The sequence below is a fragment of the Arvicola amphibius genome, chromosome X (assembly GCF_903992535.2).
Source record: "Arvicola amphibius chromosome X, mArvAmp1.2, whole genome shotgun sequence".
NCBI lineage: Eukaryota > Metazoa > Chordata > Mammalia > Rodentia > Cricetidae > Arvicola > Arvicola amphibius.
The window spans coordinates 109,210,425-109,231,779 of NC_052065.1; the positions used below are offsets into that span (position 1 = coordinate 109,210,425).

General features: G+C 41.1%; 1 protein-coding gene across 1 annotated transcript; it reads left to right on the forward strand.

Annotated features, from left to right (window-relative positions):
• The first annotated feature begins 16,401 nt into the window (after positions 1-16,401).
• LOC119804421 (homeobox protein Rhox13-like) lies at positions 16,402-18,606 on the forward strand. The gene is made up of 3 exons (XM_038315839.1): positions 16,402-16,796; positions 17,485-17,530; positions 18,490-18,606. The coding sequence occupies exons 1-3, from the start codon at positions 16,402-16,404 to the stop codon at positions 18,604-18,606; spliced, it is 558 nt and encodes a 185-aa protein (XP_038171767.1).
• Positions 18,607-21,355: the final 2,749 nt, after the last annotated feature.

The following is a 21,355-nucleotide window of genomic DNA, read 5'->3' on the forward strand; positions in this document are numbered from 1 at the left end:
CAAACAATTTCTGTGTCTTGACAGGCACTCTAAAAGCTTCTATTTCCTTTGTCCTCTCTATACAACTCATCTGTCTTTGAAATATTTTCAGTACCTTTAGTCCCATCCTAAAAAATGCTCCACTGAACAAAAACGAGACAAGCAAATAAATAATTTCAATATGATGATGGAAATGATGAGACAGAGATAGATGTTAGTTCCATGGAACTCTGGGGGGAAAATCAGTGTCATGTGAAGTTATCAAAAAAGGGGGACTTCAGGGGAAGAGTTGGCTGAGTAGTATCTGAGAAATATGGACAGAAAGGAGCAAATGAAGGTGGAAACTACTCTAAGAATGAGAGTTGCATGAGCAAGACCATGGGACACCCTTTTGTGTTAGTAAGAATGTAATATATGAGTAGGATTATGTATGTAAACCTATGTAAAGATGTATGTATGTAAAGTATGTAAAGATCTGTTATGTCACTCAGTAGTACTATAACCCAAGGGAAACAGTTAGACTCATTATAGCAAGACACGGAGCATTATGACAGAGACTTCATAGTGAAGTTAACAGGGAACACTGACAGATTTGAAGAAGAGGAATTAGACAATTAGATTTACAACCAGGAAGATCAATGGTGGCTCTGAAGAAAGGATCAAGAAAAGACAGGACTAGAAGCAGAAAGTACAATTAAAATGTCAGTAATACCACTTTGGGGTATATATCCAAAGGATGCTCAACCGTGCCACAAGAACATGTGCTCATCTATGTTCATAGCACCTTTGTTTGTCATAGCCAGAACCTGGAAACAACCTAAATGCCCTTCAACTGAAGAATGGATAAGGAAAATGTGGTACATTTATGCAATGGAGTACTACACAGCAGAAAAAAATAATGACCCCTTGAATTTTGCAGGCAAATAGATGGAGCTAGAAAACATCATTTTGAGTGAGGTAACCCAGACCCAGAAAGACAATTATCATGTGTACACACTCATAAGTGGTTTTTAAACACAAAGCAAAGAAAACAGCCCACAAATCACAATCCCAGAGAACCTAGACAACAATGAGGACTCTAAGAGAGACATACATGGATTTAATCTACATGGGTAGTAGAAAAAGACAAGATCTCCTGAGTAAATTGGGAGAATGGGGACCTTGGGAGAATTGGGTTGAAGGGGAAGGGGAGGCTGGGAGGGGAGCAGATAAAAATGTAGAGCTCAATAAAAATCAATTAACAATAGAGGAAAAAAACAGAAAATAAATGCTGGATAAAAACCAGCAAGATGACTTAGCAGATAAGGCCACACCACCAAGCATGAAGACTAACTTCAACTTCCAGAACCTACACGATGGAACAGAGAACTGACTTCCATAAGCTCTCCTCTGTTCTCTCATGTGGTTTATGCCTCCCCAAAAACTAATAGATGAAAAAAGGCTAGATCAATAAACATAGCCATTTTCATCTTTGCTTTCATACTTGCCTTTTCTCCTTCTTACAATCCACTTCTTCCTATAGTCTCTGCTACCTTTTTGTTACACGGTGTCTCTGACTTAGTTTCTGGTAAGACTAGAGATGGCTCGCCACATAAATGAGGAAGTTTTCAAGAGTTCATCATTTTACTTTGTAGAAGGAATTCAGTCAACTTGGCCCCTCGATGCCTTCCACGAGGATCACTAAAGGAAACAGCAAAACCACCCTCTCACTTGAATGTGCCTCCTACCTGAAGAAGTCTCTTAAAGCCCCTCCTCGGATGTCTGCTTCCTTCAGCATGGAAAAATCATCGGAGGTCAAAGACCTGCTACTTGACTAGAGTGATAAAGGAGTTTGGAACTGAGGCAGATTCATGCTCTGTGTTCACTGCCCACTGAAGTCATAATTTTGTGCCCCACCCCTTGTAAAGCACTTAATTCCTTATTGTCTTCCCTTCTGCTATTAACAGGCTCCCTGAAAATATCTCACTAACTTAGGAACTTCCCCATCACTGGATTTTCACCTTAGATACCATATTTAACTGTAAATATCTGATACAAGCTTAAGGTTGTAACCGTGGAGTGTTATTACTATCCAATACTTACCAAAAAGAGAATTTTAACCTCAGTCCCAAATCGGTCTTCATGATGGCAATGCTAACTCAAACTCAAAAGTGTCTCTGTCTGCCCTTGAGGCTGGCTTACTAAACACAGTATTACCTTCAAAGGAAGTGAGCTTTGGACACAGGAACACTCAGAGAAAAAAAACTTTAGTTTGTATGAATTTTTTCATTTCCATCCATCCTCATAGAATCCATCACATTGGGAGCATTAGATATTGTATTAGTTACTTTTTGTCACTATGATTAAAATACCTCAAGGAAGCGAGACTCCTTTATCATTGTTGTTGCTGCTGCTGTTCTCTCTGTAGACTAAAAGCAAAATATACCATAGATAAATTACCGAATCCCAGAGCTTGTTCTTTACTCTCACAAATATATTTAATTAGCATTTCCAAGGCGCTCAATATCACATTAGGCAAGAGTCCACCAGGCCCCTCCAGGTGATAGCAATGTAGTTGTGCAACAAGGCTGGTGTTCTAACAAAAGAAAATTGTCAACCAACTCAAAGGTGACAGCCAATATAAAATCACAGCAGGCAACAAGAGATAAGGTTGAAGACAAGACCTTAAAGGGAGTGAGCCAGTAGGAGAGATTGGCCAGGTCTGAGGCAGGAAAAACAACAGTTTCATACTGCAGCCCAGACTGTCTTTAAATATACCATTTGCCTGCAAACCTGCCTCAATATCCCCAGCACTGGGATTACAGGTATGTGACACTACCCCTTGCATGAGTTTCCTAAGAGATGTCAATTGATTGCTTGCAATGTTGCAGGCATTATGCCATGGATGAGCAGCTCATTTACTCTTCATAATATTCCTCTGAAGCAAGTCTCAGTATCAGCCTCCATTTTACAGAAAAGGATCAGAAGTTTGAAAACTCTACTTGGTAAACAGGAGTGGTAGCACGCGACTTTAATCCTGGCACTGGGGAGACAAAGGCAGGTGTATCCCTATGAGTTCAAAACCAGTCATGTCTACATAAGAGAGTTCTTGAACATCTAGGACTACAACACAGTGAGACCATGTCAGAGAGAGAGAGAGAGAGAGAGAGAGAGAGAAGGAGAGAGGGAGAGAGAGAGAGAAGGAGGGAGGGAGGGAGGGAGGGAGGGAGGGAGGGAGGGAGGGAGGGAGGGAGGATAAAGAGAAAGAAAGGAAAAAAGATAAAGAAAGAGAAATGGAGGGAGGGCAGGAGGTAGGGAGGGATGGAGGGAGGGCAGGAGGTAGGGAGGGATGGAGGGAAGGAGGGAGGAAGGAAGAGAAAAGAAAGAGGGAAAGAAAGAAAGGGAAAGAAAGAAAGGGAAAGGAAAGAAAGAAAGTCTGCTTGCCATATTTCACATAAACTCATATGTAGCAAGGCTAGAAATTAAACCCAAATCTGCCTACTCTATATCCCATACTTTTAAGTACTTTCATTCTTTGAAAATAATCCTAAACCCTAATTCCAGTAGGCGAGCTGAATGAGAAGCCTGGGGTGGGAAAGGGTGATGGAAGACATTTCCTACACCCAAATAACACTTTCTTCACCAATGCCAATTTAGTGTACTTCTGATAACAAAAATTTCCATGTGTCCTCTTTTTACTCTGACTATAGACTCCAAAAATTGCCCAGTAGGATGGAAAGACAGGAATCTGTATAATTTTACTAAAGTTAACACAAGTTTCTAACAACATAAAAGAAAAAAATGTATTTTTTTACTTCAACCTACTATTCAGTTTCTATGGAAACAAGTAAGGGCAAACTGTAGGAAATACAGCTTAGGTAAGATTCACCTCTACCCCATGAGCTGCTAAGCTCCTTTTCCATTTCAAATAAAGGAACCCTTCATAAACAAGCCATTAAGACTTGGGGGCTGCTGGGTTGTTGGAAAGAAGGGAATTAACAATAATGGAATTATAGGAGCAGCTTCAATTCAACAATGGTCTTGGCACTGGGAATTATTTTGTTATCTCAGGTACAAGTTTCTTTGGTGTATTAATATTAGCCTACTTAATCTCTAGCAATCAGCTACCATGAGCTGTGATTCTTTGGTAGAAATTCAGAGACTAATGTGCCTGAACCAAGTCATCTGCAACCTCCCTGGGAAAAAAAAAAGCCCAGTTTCAATTAAAAAGAACCCAATGGAGTGGAATCCTCAACTAATTGCATCCATTTTTTCCTTAAAGTGCCCAATGATAAGAAAAAATTTCTAAAAAAAAAAAAAAAAAAACCTATCAAGGAAATTTAGTACAGCGCATATATGCAGTAATATTGCAACATGAGTTTTAAAACTTTATATTTGCTATTCTTCCAATTCCTTAACTGTAAAATGCTTATTAGGAGAAATAATTAAGATAACAGATTGGGGTTTTCACACAGTACCTGGAACTAATTTTAATATATATTAATAATCTTTTACTTTAGAATGTCTTCCAAAATCATTTTTCAGAAATGCCTTAATGTCATCCTCACTTATCTCAGCATCTCTCTTGCTGTTACCAAGAACAGTCCATGATTTCTGTTGTCTACATAATGTTTCATATACCAGGCAAGGGCTTATCTCCAAAAAGTCTATGACAATACTTTCAAAATCATGAAAGAGCCAAACATTTCCATATACTTGAACAGTAAGACCTAAACAATATCCAAGCCCTTCTTCTCTTGGTATCTTTAATATCACTATCCTTTTATCTCCCCCATGCAGAGATATTTACCTATGTTCCACATGACCCATACAATCTGTAATACACAGTATGTCTCATACTCAATGCAGAAACACGCTAGGTCTATGGAGTTCTTTAAGTATAGTACCATGCCCAGTTAGATGCTAAATTGGGCACCACTTCCTGATGATGACAATTATCATTATTATTCCCACAGTCAGACTGAGTAAAAAAATGTTTCAAAAAGCAAGCTGTTTTCTCTTGAACAACCCATTGCATATTTTCCTTTCATAGCATTTTCCTTTGTGTATTCAGAATCCAGAACCTTCTCTTGCACTGATTTACTCTCAAGTATAGAGAACCAACGGCAGTTAAAACTGCATCTAAAGAGATAGAGAGAAGTGTCTCCAGGTGAGTTTCTAACATCACTAAAATAATGTTCTAGAAGATGATAAGATCTCCCCGAACTTTCAAAGACAGTTTGCCTATATTGGCAGTTTATCTGTCATTTTCTTCTGTATCCTGAAGAATGTCTAGCAGACTCTTTCATGAAGCAGGAACCCTGAAGGATCGTCTCACCTTTAGGCAAGTTCAGCAATCATTTCTTTGTGCGTTCTGCAAGTCCAATTCCTGCTTCATGAAAGAGTCTGCTAGACATTCTGCAGGATACAGAAGAAAATGACTGATTAACTACCAATATAGATGAACTGTCTTTGAAATTTTCTGCTTCATGGAAAAGTCTGCTGGATACTATGGGCCTATAGGCTGAAGATGAATGTCTCAATGGTACAGAAGAACTTTGGGTGACTGTGCAGGTAGCAAGATGTCTCTGTCAATTCTAGAGTTTTGGAAGTTGCTTACAATGCAACTCCCGTTTACTTAGGTAATATCTTATCCTTCTGGAGTTTTTGATGGAGTTGAAGAATTTATAGTTGTAGTTATAGTTTTCCTTAGTTATGATAAAAGATAAAATAGATATAACTGTAATTCTTGCTTGATAACTGTTTTGTTGTATGTAATTTTACTATGTTAAAGTTAAAACTTTCCTTTTTATTTAAACAGAAAGGGGAGGTGATGTGGGAGTGTTCTCTGTGTGCTGTGATTTCCATTAGAGAAAAAAGAAACTGCCTTGGCCTATTGATAGGGCAGAACTTAGGTAGGCAGAAAAAATGGAACTGAATTCTGGGAGGAAAAAAGCAGAGTCAGAGGGATGCCATGGATCTGCTGCCAGAGATAGACATGCTGAAACTGCTGGTAGGCCATGACCTCATGGTGATAAATAGAAATGGGTTCAATTAAGATGTAAGGGTTAGCCAATAAGAAGCTAGAGCTAATGGGCCAAGCAGGGATTTAATTTAAAAAAAAAAAAAAAAAAAAAAAAAAAAACGATCTCCCAGAACTCCTGGCATGCCACTTCAGAGCTCCTCCATAATGATGGGAAACATGAACCTCAATCTTAATGTGAGAGAAGTGTTACATGGGGGCTCAAAAGTTCTTAGTGTGTCATTTTTACCAAGATCTAGGTAAACTAAACTAGTAGGGAAATGATGATACCAGTTTACCTGATCTAAAGACTCTCAAAATATCTACTTCAAAAGTCCTCAGGGGTAATTCTAAGTGTTGAAGTCATATGGTGTGTCATTCAGAGGCATGAAAAACATAGTTCAGATTTTCCTAAAGCTTCAGATACTAGAGGCCAGAAAAAGGATGTTTTTGGTTTTTTTGGGGTGGGGGGTTATAGCTATAATGAAATAACTTGTATTGAGTAACTTACAAACAACAGAAAATTTTATAAACTAGGTATGGTAGCAAAACCTATATTTTTAGCACTCAGGAGTTTAATGCAGGAAGATTATGAGTTTAACAACACTTTGGAATATATAGGAAATTTGAGGGCAGCCTGGAGTTCATGGAAAGATTCTATTTAAGACATTTAAGGAATTGTTCAATATCCTTAGCCATCACTGAAATGCAAACCAAAATGACTCTGAGATACCATATTACACCTGTCAGAATGCCTAAGATCAAAAACACTGATACAACTTATGTTGGAGAGAATGTGGCGTATGGGGAACACTCCTCCACTGCTGGTGTGAGTGCAAACTTGTACAGCCACTTTGGAAATAATATGGCAGTTTCTCAGAAAATCGGGTATCAATCTACCTCAGGACCCAGCAATACCACTCTTGTGTATACATCCAGAGGATGTATACTCATACCAAAAGGACATTTGTTCAAATGTTCATAGCAGCATTATTCATAATAGTCAGAACCTGGAAACAACCTAGACAACCCTCAACTGAAGAACAGATAAAAGTGTAGTACATTTGCACAGTAGAGTACTACTCAGTGATTTTAACAAATGACATCTTGAAATATGGAACTAGATAAAAACATCCTGAGTGAGGTAACCCAGACCCAAAAGACGAACATGGTATGTACAGACCCAAAAGACATGGTGTGTACTCACTCACAAGTGGACATTAAACATTAAGAAAGGCTAACCAGGCTATAATCCACAACCCCAAGAAGCTAGGTAATAAGAAGGACCCTGAGAGAAACATGCATGGATGGCCCTGGGAAGGGGAAATAGAAAAGATCTTCTGAGTAAATTGGCAGCACAGGGGAGGGGGAGTGAGAGGTGAAGGGGGAGGAGAACATGAGGGAATGGGGAGGGTATAGTTGAGTTGAGGAAGCAAAAAAAAAAAAAGAGGTATCTTAACAATGAAAGTCATTACGGAGTAGAAATCCAGTGCTAGGAAAGCTACCAGAAATCCACAAGGATTACCTAGCAATATTGAAGAGGGTTCCTGAACTGGCCTTTCCTTGTAATCAGATTAATGATCACCATAATTGTGATCATAGAACTTTCTTCCAGTAACTGATGGCAGCAGATACACAGCTAAGTATTGGGCCAAGCTCCTGAAGTCCAGTCAAAGAAAGGGGGCAGAAATTATAACGAACAAAGGGGTCAAGATCAGGATGAGAAACCCCACAGACACAGCTGGCCTGAGCTAGTGGGAGCTCACTGACTCTGGACTGATAGCTAGAAATCCTGCAGAGGACCAAACTAGACCCTCCGAATGTGGGTGAAAGTTCTGTGGCTTTGGTAGTTTGTGGGCCAGGATTTATCCCTAGTGCATGAACTGTTTTTTTTGGAGCCCATTCCCTATGGAAGGATAGCTTAGTCAACCTCAATACAAGGGTGAGGGGCTTGTTCCTGCCTCTACTTGATATGCCAGACTTTATTGACTCCCCATGGGAAGCCTTACCTTTTCTGAGGAGTAGATGGGAGGCTGGGTGGGGGAAATGTGGGAAGAATAGGAGGGGAAGGAAGGAGAACTGTGGTCCATATGTAAAATGAAAAAAAAACTTTCAAATAAAAAATTTTTAAAAATCAAACAACAACAGAAAAAAACATTTTTTTTCAAAAACTTTTGGAGTCCAAGAAAATCTAAGATGAAGACATTGGTAGGTTGACTGTCTCCTTGCAAGATGGAGCCTTGTTTCTCCAGCCTAAAGGAACAGCACCACAGCCTCACATAACAGAAAGAACAAAAAGGCAAAACAGGCAGGGGGGATTAAACCAGTTATCATAAGCTTTTTTTAAGGCATCCATTTATTCTATGAAGGTGAAATCCTCATGATTTAGTCACTTCCCAGCAGATTCCAAATCTTAATACCACTCCAATGTGTTTCAAGAACACTCAGACTATAGCAGAAAGGGAATCAGAAGTCTGAAGTTGTTAAGAACATATATTATACTGGAAATACCTTCCTTCGTTCCCCTCTCCTTTTCTGTCCTCTTTTCCTAGCAATAGCTGGGGAAACAGCAGAAAAACATAACAAAATGGGATGACTTTACAATTTGCTCCATATACCGCTGTTCTGGACTCAGTTCTCAAATCAATGGTCTGCCCACACGCTTCCTTCATAAATCCCCCCAAATCCACTTAATGCAGTTAAGAATCTCCAGCCGAGGTTCTATCAGAACTCTCTGCGGAAAGAAGATACCAACGGAAAATGAAACTGCACGTCTTGCCCCATGAAGAGTGAACTATTTAGATAACATATTGGACATTTCAAATACCTTCCCATTTTCTGCTGAGGCAGCTGACTTGCTGAGAACATGTTCTTTGAGAAGCAAAAAGTTAAGTGCTCTATTCCAAATCCTCAGTGGGGCAGTGAGCTTGACAGAACATCAACTAGAGGCAGCCAATTAATGTAGTTTTTGCCATGACAACCAGTGCATCTTTCTAAAAAATCAGTGGGGTTCATGCACGCAACGGGGAGACGGAAAAAGTGTCAGAGAATGTGCTGACTTTGAAAGACTCCTTTTTGAAATGTGCCTGTATTATTCGTTTTCTCAAAATGTCTAGAAAAAGGAAAATGATTCCTGTCAATGGCATGACATGCATTTAGCTCACTCATGCATAGTTTCTGGATGGTAGAAAGCTTCAGAGAAAGCAGGAATTTTAGAAAGTACCACAACTTATGTATACTGTTGGTAAATAAGCTGGATCAGGGGCCTATGCCAAAACTGATCCAAACACATCTCAGCAAATATCGCTCAAATGAAGAGGCGCATATGCTACTGAAATTTTCACCTGGGGATTAAAAGGGTTTTTTTTTTCTTTTTCACCTACCAGTCAACAAATATGCAGCTTTCTTATAGAGATCCCTGTACTTCAAATATTCATTCTGCCTTCCTCCATGCCAATCCAAAAGGACTCATGTTCCAATTTCTCTATGAAGTCTGCTTTGCAAGAATCCTCTTTTTTTTTCAGAATTCTTTTTAGAGTGCTCTTAATCTACAGATGAACATTTGGTTCCACACTCTTTTAAAATAATAACATTTGACATGTTCATTTCATTTTCCCAATGTGACCACACTATATTGACTGGCAGTAGATACCTAATACAAATCTGCATATCACTTAATTACCTGGTGAGTTCATTGTATTGGATGTTGACTATATCACCTTGAATATAATGCCTTAACTACTGTATCAGCTTATAAAACTGTTCACCATTTCAAACAGAGGAAAGAGGATAAGAAAAAGGGGGATAACAACTAGTTTCCATCTTGTGGATTTCCTCTCTACATATTGCTAAGATGATTTTAAAAAAAGATGTGCCATCATTTTCAGTCTCACATTGGTAGATATTACAGCTTATTCCAGAAATAGTCTCATACTGTACCTTAACTTAATCCTTCCTACAAATTTTAGGTAACTTTGTCTGATTCTTTCCATGTTTCTTCATCCAGAAAGATACCTGAGAGCAATTTTGTTCATTTATATTTAGGTGATATCTAATGTTGGCATTATAACCAGTCATTCTAAAATATAGTGGCTTAATTCCATGAGATTATTGTTTAAATTTTCTTTATTTGAATAATTTTATTCATATAAAAATGAAATATGCTCAAACAATATGTTCACCTCCCAACTCCCCCAGATTCCTTATATCCCTGTTGACATTTCAGGCTACTAATAGTTTGGTATTTTAATTATCCATTAATTCCACTTAGTGTTGGCCATATGTACATGTGTGTGAAGCCATTTGTAGGTAGAATTTCTTTGTGTCTCAGAAGCCACTCCCAAATAACCACAAAGAAGCTTAATAGTATTTATAGATGCTTGGCTGATAGCTCAGGCTTATTATTAACTAGCTCTTATAATTTAAATTAACCAATTTATATTAATCTACATTCTGCCACATAGTGTTAACTTTCTTTCATCTTGTACTTCCTGTTTTCTCTCTGTGTCTCACTGGTGACTCCTCTGACTCCACAATTCTTCTTCCCAGTGTCCCGAGCCTGGTTTTCCCACCTAACCTTATCCTGTCCAGCTATTGGCCAGTCAGCTTCTTTATTAACCAATCACAGTATAATTTACACAGTTTACAGAAGGATTATTCCACAGCAGTTATCCACTAGAGAATGGAGTCTTACCAAGGCTATGGTAGGATTGTCTCAAAAAAGAGTAATTCTCTGTCCCCAAGTAACTATCAACTGTCAATAGTTCCTCAGTAAGGGGCTGGGGTTTAAGATTAGTTAAACAATCTATGCTGAGATTTTGGCTGTCTTAATCTTGTGTGGGTCCTGTGCAGGTAACCATAGGCCAGACGTATTGATAGGCCAACCTTATCTAGATAATTCTTCAATTATTACTCTCTTCCCAGGTGATTTTAAGTTGTGTCAAATTGATGTTTAAAGCTTACAGAAAGTCACTTATGTAACTATGGTCACCTAGTGGCCTGGCTGAGTTTTGTGAACTAGCATGGTTTTACATTTCTGATGGTTGAGTTTTGACTATTGTCTGGGCCATGTATTTTAAGTGGGTTATTCTGGGCTTCCTCACATAACATCTAGGTCCTAATATGAGTAGCTACAAAACCCAGTTTCCAGTTACTGATTAGGTTATATTTGTTGATGTTCTAGTGACCTAAGCATATAACATGGCAAAATCTTGAATTAATTTTGAAGGGAACCAACAAAGAAAAATGATAATAGATGTGATTCACTAGCCATGCATTATTACTGAAACAATTTATCATAGGTAGTAAATCTTGTGGAACTTAAGATCCCAAGGGAAATGATCAATAAATATTTTGATATTTGAACAACAGGTATATTATCAAAAGATAGAAATAAGTACAGGTGCATATAACTTATATTTAAATACTGGCTGAAAGATTCTGCTTGTTCTAGGAATGAGTAATGCTAATAGTAAAGGATAATACAATATGGAGAAAGCCTTTCTCATTGAGAAATGACACTGTTTAGAGAAGTATTCTCATCAAAAGTACCATTTGCAGTATTTGATGGGAGTTTTTAAAATATTTTTCTTTATTCAGCAGACATTTGGTGAAGGCCTATTATATTACTGACAAGAGATATGAGAAATCCAACTAAGAAAAGAGACACTAATTCTTCCAAGTTGCAGAATGCAAAACCAACTCACAAAATTAGTATCAGTTGTATTTCTAGATAGTAACAATGAGAAATCTATATTAAAATGGAATTAAGAAAGCAGTATTATTTATAAGAGCATAGTCAAGAATAGAATATTTAGTAATAGACTTAACCAAAGATATAAAAAGTCTTGTATGCATGATATCAGAGTCCCCTCTGTGTGCTGTGATTACCATTATTGAATAAAGAAACTGCCTTGGCCTGTTGATAGGGCAGAACTTAGTTAGGTGGGAAAGACAGAACTGGGAGAAAGAAGGGCAGAGTCAGGGGGACTCTATGGAGTTGCTACCAGAGTCAGACATGCCGAATCTTTGCCAGTAAGTCACTGCCACGTGGCGATATACAGATTAATAGAAATGGGTAAAATTAATATAAGAGTCAGCTAATAAGAAGTTAGAGTTAATGGACCAAGCAGTATTTTAATTAATAGTTTCTGTGTGATTATTTCAGGGTTAAGCTAGCTGGGCACCTGGGATGAACAAGCAACTCACTCCTCTCCTTCCTACATATGCGGGCTAGAGAGATGACTCAGAGGTTAAGAGCACCAACTATTCTTCCAGAGGTCCTGAACTCAATTCCCAGAAAACACATGGTGGCTCACAACCACCTCAAGTGAGACCTGGTACCCTCTTCTGGCCTGCAGGAATACATGCAATACAGAATTCTATATACATAATTAAATTAATAAAAGAATTCTGTATATTATAAATTTAAAATTGTTGCTGAACAAAATTAAAGAAGGCACATATTAATGGAATGGCATCTTGTACTCATAAAGTAGAATCTTTAGTATTGGTAAGATATAATACACCTCAAAGCAACCAAAAGATTCAATTAAATCCCAGTCAACACTCCATGGTATTCTTTGGAAAAAGCAGAAAAATACAGCTTAGATTAATTCTATTTCCCATTCTCTTCTTCCTCCCCTTCTTTTCCTCTGACCTTTCCTCCTCTTCTATCATTTATTTTCCATTTCCTCCTCCACCTTCTTTTGCATTTTTACCTGCCCAGATATGTCTTGAACATGCAGTCTTTTTGCTTCAGGCTCCTTGAGTATCTGGCAGAATAGCTTATATCTTAAAATTCCTTTGAAATGTCAAGAGACCTTGAATTGCTGACACTGAGCATAGCTGGAAGTCCTGCACTTTCTGATTTTAAAACTTAAAGTTTTAAGCATGCATGCATGACAGTATGGGAGTAGCATGAACAGACTTTAAGAAAAATGGAAGAGAGCATCCAGCCCAGACATAAACCCTAACATATATTGCCAACTTAGTTTTGAAAAGGGTCAAGACCATTTCATGAGCACTGCCAGAAACTCTGCCAGGAAATCATCTCTTTGACATACTTGGTAAAGTTGCTTTTGTGGCCTACTACATGTTTTATTATATACATGAAAATGATGACACCAAACTCAGTTGCAAATATTAAGTGCCTCTCCCGAGCACAACCCAAGGACAAACATCATAAGGTGTAATAAGGTGCACCAACAGGGCTGAATCCATAGGTCCATCCTCCATCACTGTTGAATGGAAGGAGGTTCAAGGAAGAAAAGGTTCATGACAGAAGCTGGAAGTAATATAAAATCTATCCTAGGTGGCGAGTTACTAGGCTTTGTGGAAGAAATCAGTAGGTTTGAGGGTTTCTTTCTAGGGGAAGGAAACTGTAGTTGCTGGTACACTGGTTTGTGAAGCTGAATTAAAAGGATGCCAAAATTCCTCAAGTAATTAATGAACCCGGATGGTATCCCTGTCCTGTGCCATTAATGATATCACCATTCATGGTTATGGAAGCTGTGAATGAAGCATTTCATTCAGGGTCCCAAGATATGTAGAGCTCAGGCTTTGGGATTTAGCTTCCTATTAGACAGAGCTGGCACTGCCCATCCCATTTTCTTTTTCTTATGCTACTTCTTTCTTTGCCGTCTACTCTCTTCTTCCTCTGAAGTTATAATCCAGAGGTCTCCTAGAAAGTGCTTGGTAGTCAGTGAACGGGGAAACTGTTCTGAGGCCCAAGTACAAATGTCAAGTATCATCCCATGACTCCATGTCATCAGAAAGACCCCAGCTTCCTGCACTGGCATACTGCAGACTCAGGGTCTCTGTCTCTTCATCTACACTGCAAAATCCACAAACAGTCAAGTAATCAACTTATATAAACACACAACATAAGGCCTATGACACCTTTTCAGGAAAATAATCAGTGTCTGAGTTAACCACCGTGGGAAATGGGAAGGGTCACTACCCCTCTTCCTGACAGATTCCCTAGGGTTTTCCCTGTTCTTGAAAGTTTTGCAGCTCAGGATTAAAGATTCAGTTCATTTTTGACATTTATTTTAGTTTTATTTATGTGTATGTGTGTGTTCACGTTTAAGTATTTGTACAAGTGTGTGGGTGTCTTCAGTGTCCAGGCGAGGACACTGGATACCATAGAGCTGGAGTTATAGGTGGTTGTCAGCGAGCTTATGTGGGCTCTGGGAGCCGAACTCTGGTCCTCTGCTAGAACAGCAAGGGCAATTGATCACTGAACCATCTATCTATCCAGTCCCCCATTGTGTATATTTAGCAAAACTTTTATGTAAGCGATTTAAAGACTTCCATCTTTGCACTACTCAAAAAAACTCTTTTAAAAATCTCATGATTCACAGAGATTCCCAAGAGAAACTAAAATCAAATGAATCCAAGACATCTGCAGCCAAGCACTGGGCTGAGCTCTGGGAGTCCTCCTGAGGAAGGGAGAAGGCATTGTAGGAGTTAGGGGGTCAAGGTCATGACAGGCACAGCTGATCTAAGCTCATGGGACCACATGGGCTCTGGACCAACAATTAGGAAGCTTGCATGGACCCGACCTAGGCCCTCTGCATGTGTGTTACAGTTGTGTAGCTTGCTCTGTTTGTAAGGTTCCTAGCTATGAGATCAGCACTTGTCCCTGGTGCTTAGCTGACATTTTAGAACCTATTCCCCATGCTGGATTACCTTACCCAGCCTTTATACAGTAGGAAGAGCTTGGTCCTCCCTCGACTTCATGTGCCCTGCTATGTTCAAGTCCATGGGAGGCCTCCCCCTTTCTGGATGGAGACCAAGGAGCAGTGGGTAGAAGGGAAGGGGGATATATTGGAGTTGGGGAGGGGGACAGGATGAGAGGAGAGGAAGGAGAAAAAACTGTGATCAGTATGTAAAATAAAGGGAAAAGTTAATTTAAAAAGAGGAAGAAAAAAAATCAAATGATTCCCTATTCAATAACTGTAAACAGATTTAGCAATTCATTTTATATCTATATTGTGTGTGTAGTATAAACATATATGACTACTGATCCCAAAAATTCCAAAAGCAGGGAAAACCCTAGGGAATCTGTCAGGAAGAGGGGTACTGAACCTCCCCGACTTCCAGCCTTGAATAACTAAGACACCTATTCTTTTGTTGAAAATGTGTTACATGCTTGTCATAGGCCAAATATTGTTCTAAATATTGCCTGAATATTTATGTATTTACCTTGAGTCCAACAGGAGTAAGGGACTGACCACATCAACACCCTCAGTGATAAGAGCTGATGCAAATATTACACGTGAAATTTAACAGAAATTATAAAATATCTGAGGTAATTATTATAATTATTATTATTTTGGCTTTTCAAGACATGATTTCTCTGTGTAAGAATCCTAGATGTCCTGAAACTAGCTCTTTTTTCTTTCTCTTTTCTTTTTCTTTTTCTTTTCTTTTTTTTTTTTTTTTTTTTTGAGACAGGGTTTCTCTGTAGCTTTTGCGCCTGTCCTGGAACTAGCTCTTGAAGCCCAGGCCGGCACAGAACTCAGAACTCAGAGATATATCTGCCTCAGCCTCCTGAGTCCTGGGATTAAAGGTGTGTCTCACTATTGCCTGGCGATGTAATTACTTCTTAATAAGCAGATCATTTTTCTTTGGGGGGAGCATATCATTTGTTTGCTTTTCAACAGTGTCATTAGCTAGAATTCTATTCAAACCCAGTCCTAAAATCTTGTTGCTGTACTTGAAAAGCAATGGCTGGATAGCATCCAGTGTGCTAACCGGCACTCCTGAACCAGCAGCCACTAAAGCTGACCATGTCCACTTAGTTCTAAACTCGTTCTCTGAGCCGCTAGTGCTGGGTGGCAGGTGAGGGTCACAGAAATTTTTACATGTTCATTCGGGGATCCTGGAGTCAAGTGTGTGCCTTCCTCCCATGCTGCATTTCAACTTATCTTGTACTTCCACACAATTCACCTGTCATCTCTTCCCTACAACCTAGAAGGAACGGGCAGCATGCGGACATGCATTAAAGCTCATTCTGGAAGCATGCCTTAGGAGCAAGATTTAACTCCATGCTACCTTTTCACACCCCCTTCAGTCTCCTTCATGTCCTCCTCGTTTGGGCCACACCCACCCTTTGTGAGCTAAAACAGACAGCACCTACCTCAGCAAGTGGGCAGAAGGGCCAGCGCAGTAAGGCAGGACAGCAGTGAGTGGCAGGCACGGAAGTCCTCAGCTCCTTCCTGCAAGCAAGCGCCTGGACATCAATCGTGAGGCCCCCGGAGAACTGGGGAGCATGCGCGGACCTGCGCATTGACGCATTGACGTCACCCTTTGCTCCCGTCCTCTCATTGTTTTGTAGGTAGCAGTGCCGAGATTCTAGACCTCGAGGCCAGTCATTCCCAGGATCCTAGTTCTGTTTGTTGTCCACAGTATTAGTCATGGACCAGAAGCTTTATTATGAGCAAGATTACAAGGAGGAAATAGTTAATGAGAACGGAGTTGTGCCCTCCACCTCAGCCGCGGCCATGGAGGCAGATGGTGGCCATAGTGGAGGCTTCATAGGCCGCCTAAATTTCAAAATCTATGAGAGCAGCCAGGGCCAGGATAGCGAGAGTGTCTCTGAGGAAAGTGATGCCAACGTGAGAGAAAGCAGTAGCCACCCGGATTCTTCTTTGGAGCTTGACCCGGAAGAACTGAACACCTCAGTGGCTGGTGTGGCAAGGATTCCTCAGAGGCACCTGGGTTGTCAAAACCTCTTCCGTTTCTCACCTCACCAGATCAGGAAAATGGAATGCGTCTTTAAAAAATCCCAGTACCTAGATTTGGCTGCCAGGTATGTGGCTCGGACCAAGAGCTTCCCAACCTCCCTGGCCTATGGCTCATGTTGATTGAGGTGTCCTTTCGTTCTTCAAGGCCCTGTATTCTCTGTCGCCCTCTCCAAGTCACAGGGGTCTTCTCCTTTGGTGGTGGGTCCGGGAGGGTGTCCCATGTGGGGGCCGAGCTCAGTACCAACATGTAGTGCGGGCGTGAAGCAAGTGTCCTTGGTCAACACCTCTCATTCCAAGTCACATTTTAATTTCTGTGAAATATAGAGACCAGAGTTTAGTGGCCCAAACAACTCACTAGCATCAAGTTCACGAGTGCTGGGCTTATACTTTGTTGGGTGACCTCCTCTCCAGTAGTCTCCTCTTCTTTTCAGGGACTGTGTACCTAGTCATCAACCCCTTTTGATTTCTCTTTCCTCTCCCCTAGTGTTGTTTTTAAATTAGCATACTTTGCTAAGTATAGACTTTGACATTTTTTTTTAATTTTTGATAGTTTGTTAAAATTATTTGTCTCTATCACTTAGAAATGTTTGCAGGAGATGAATTCATTTCAAAAGTAAGACTGCCTCTGAGAATGAAAGTTATTGCCGAGGGTGAGGGAGGATGGTGATATTTTAAAAGGCATAGAATTCATGGATGACATTGTATTGCATGTAAAACACTGCATGATAAACATCCGTGGTTGTCTTTACACAGGAAAGAACTTGCAAGAGCTCTGAAAGTGCCTGAATCAAAACTGAAGGTCAGTGAATCCAAACAAAGCAATTGGACAGACAATCTATAGCCTTCTTTAGGTGTTAGCTAGCCTTGTCCTAGGCACTTTTAAATGAATGGATTTCAGTTCCTTTTTTTCCCTGTTTGAATGTTGGGTTTTTGGCACAGGGTTTCTCTGTCTAATCCTTGCTGTCTTAGAACTCAGGGTTCATTGGCTTCCACCCCCCAAGTGCTGAGATGACAGCACTTGAAAAACTGAGCTGTCTTTAACTCTATTTTAACCTTAATTGAAACATCTCTACATCAAAGGGCCATCATCTCTAGGTGGGCAACCTACATAGCTTATGTTGTTCATTGTGATGCAATTTTTGACCCTCAGCTGGCCACACACTTAGCCTCCTATGGAAATACTCCTTGCCCCTTTAACTCTTTGATTGTCCCCATCTTTCTATTTTGTGGCTGGAATATCAGGGTTAAAAGTGCTAGACAGCATAAAGAAAAAAGTGATCATATCTTGGGACAATGGTAATAGATAGTGGCATCCCTTAATGTTAATTTTTCTAGAATTCTGTATTGTGTCTAGCCAAACACATTGCCAAATAGTTATGTTAGGGTTGAGATGAGGCAGGGACTGATAGGTATGGAAGAACAACGCTTAAAACACAAAGATTAATATTCTGCAGGGCAGGATTCTGGAAGTCTCACTGAAGCAGAGATAGTTTTCTTCATCCTGATGCTGGAGAACTTTGTATAACATGAAAGAATATGCTGGTCAGATTTACCACGGGTGGAAGTCCCCACTGAAGTGTTTATACTGCGGGAAAAAGACAAAATCATGGCCCTGTTTGCAGAGGTTGACACACAGCCGGGGCTTTCTTTTGTGAGCTGAGTAGGAAGTTCCATGTTAGGTGCCTTAAGTGACTTCTCTCTCTTGGCTCTAGGGGTGGAAGCCAATGCTAAAACAATCTTCTCTGCTTCTGATTTTAGGTGTGGTTCGCCAACCGAAGAGCCAAAGAGAGGAAGAAGGCAACACTGGTACTGATAGAAAGCACACCTCCTGTTCAAGACATTATACTTAGGGATGTAGAGGAAGATTCTTCCTAGAATGGCATCATCCTTCGTTCAGGAGCTAAATGGCTAATTGTTGACTCTTGTGCCCATTGCCAAGATTAACTAAAATTGAATACTCCTGTTAACAATAAAAGCATAACCTCCACATGCTTTCAGGTATTTTGTAGGATATGATGTACACTTTTCAGAAAATTCCATTTAAACAGAATGACAAAGTCTAGTTTCATGGGGTAGCATTTCTAATTCATGAGTGTTGCTTGCATAGATGGATAGCCCCAATATATGGTGATTTGGAGACAGTGGGTCACATAAGCCTTCTTGATTCAGGCTCACTTGATTCTTTGAGCAAGAGATTTAGAAGTAATCTTGCAAACAAATCTAAGGAGAAGGTGGCACAGACAATATTGATGGTGATAAAAAACTTTTATTTGGGGGATTGTACCAATTCTTTTTTTTCCTTTTAATGAAAATAGACTTTTTTTCATATCCTGATTATGGTTTCCCTTCCCCCTACCCCTCCCAATTCCTCCCCACTTACCCTCACATCTGGATACATTCCCCTTTCTGCCCCTCTTTGAAAACAGCTCAGGTGAGTGGAAGCTGCCCACAGTCAGGCCTGGACCAGCTGAAGACATTCATGGGCAGGAGAGGGTCACTGTGATGAGCAAATGTGTGGTGGAGACATTGGAGGGAATGAATCAGAACAGTTCATGTGCTGTAGAACGAGGCAGAACAGAAGGAGCAAAGGTGGTGAGGAGCAGTTTGCTGTGGGCGGCCTGCTAACCACCCAGGGCATTGGTGGTACCCAGACCCGGCCGGGCTGCTACCAAGGATCTGTGTGTCCATGGTCCTACTGCGGGCCGGGTCTGTGTTGATATGCATGGGTTTTGCCATCATCAAAGGCCACAGGATGCCCTGTGTCTAGGTTGTCACCTGTTGGAGGACCATGCCACTTCGGGTGCTTACTGATCTTAGTGGCATGTGGTGTCACCAGTATCATTGTGACATCACAGACTGAGATGCTGCTAAAGGCCATGTCTGAGAGAGTGGCCAGGGTCTCTGTGTTGATGTCCATGGCTCCTGCTACCACTGAAGGCCATGTATATGCCTGGCATCTGGGCTACCACCTGGGGCCGTGTTGGTGTTCCTGGGTCATGCTGCTGCTGGAAGCATGCCAATCTGAGTACCTGTGCTACCACCTTGGGTCTTGGTGGCGTCCATGTACAGCTGCTGCCGAGGACCATCCTGGGTCCATGTTAGAACTGCAGCCAGGGTCTGTGTTGAAGTCCACGTCCTGTGTTGCCACCAAAGGCCACATGGATGCTCAGGGCCTAGACTGCAATCTGGGACCTTGTTGGTGTGCAAGCTTCCAGAGCCATGCTGATCTGAGTAACCTGTGCTGCCACCCAGAGCCTTGGTGTCATACAGGCCCAAGTAGCTGCTGAGGGCCATGTGTGTGTCCATGTCCCTATGGCAGGCAGGGTCTGAGTTGATGTCCATGGCTCCCATTACCACCAAGGTCCATGAAGTTGTCTGGGGTCTGGTGTGCCACCTGAGGCCACGCTGGTTTCCCAGCGTGAAGCTGCTGCCAGTGACTGATCTGAGTGACCTGTGCTACCTACCACCTGGAGCTCTGGTAATGTCAAGGCCTAAGCTGCAGCCTAGGGCTATCTCTGGGTCCATGGTCCTATATCAGCCAGGGTCTAAGTCAATGCCCATGGCATCTGTTGCCACCTAGGGTCATGCAGATGCCTAGGTTCTGGTTTGCTTCCTCAAACCATGTTGGGGTCTGAGAGCCATGCTGCTGCTGGGGCCATACTGATCTGGATGACCTGAGCTGCCACAGGTGCCATGGTGACATCTGATCCAGAGATGATGCAGAAGGAAGGCCATGTCTGGATCTGTGGCCCTGCTGCAGCTGGGGTCTGTGTTGATGTCTGTGGTCTATGTAATCGTAGAAGGGCATGCGTGATGAAAGCCAAGGGCCATGCTGAGCAAGCCCTGCCCTTCACTAGCCCTGGCAAAGATGTCTTTGAACCTTGCTAGACACTGTAGCAAGAGAGCTGACCCTGACACTCACAGGCGAGCTGGCCCCAGTGGCCCAGGCATGGAGGGCTGGTCCCTGAACTCAGGAGAGATTGCCCCACCCCTCAACACAGGCATGCAACAGCTGACCCTGATGGAATGGGTGTAGGAGAGAAGATCCACTGATCACCTGAGGGAGCGGCTCCAGGATCCAGGACTGATCAGGACACCTACCACACAGGGCAAAATCAGGGCTTTGAGTTGCCCACCCTAGCATCTGCCCATCTAGGATCTGCTGGCACATATGAAGGGACTGGTTCTGCAGGATCTCCATGACTTGGGGCAGCTGCGGGATATTGGAGAGGAGTTTGAGTAAGGGTCAGATGCCAGAGACCTTTAATCAGACCAATGACTCATCACAATGAACGTTTTCTGGTGGGTCTGGACAAAAAGGTACACTGCATGTCTCACCTCGGCTCCCAAGGCCACTAAAATAATTAGAGTGGTAGGAAAGACAGAGGACTGAAGTGGGTTTTTTTTGTTTGGTTGGTTGGTTTGTTGGTTGGTTTGGTATTTTTTTAATTTTCTGGTAGGACACCACACGGTAGGATATAGAGAGACTGGGAAATGAACAGAATTGGGATGCATGTTGTGAAATTCCCAAAGAATCAATAATTACATATATATTATATGTATAATGTATACAAGCATACAGGCTTTTAAGGAGTAATAATAAAAGAAAATATAATAAGTAAAA

Excerpts from the sequence above, each read along its gene's own strand:
- LOC119804421 (XM_038315839.1), top strand. The coding sequence starts at position 16,402 with ATGGACCAGAAGCTTTATTATGAGCAAGATTACAAGGAGGAAATAGTT. Across the intron at positions 16,797-17,484 it reads TACCTAGATTTGGCTGCCAG|GAAAGAACTTGCAAGAGCTC; the intron begins GTATGTGGCTCG and ends GTCTTTACACAG. Across the intron at positions 17,531-18,489 it reads TGCCTGAATCAAAACTGAAG|GTGTGGTTCGCCAACCGAAG; the intron begins GTCAGTGAATCC and ends TTCTGATTTTAG.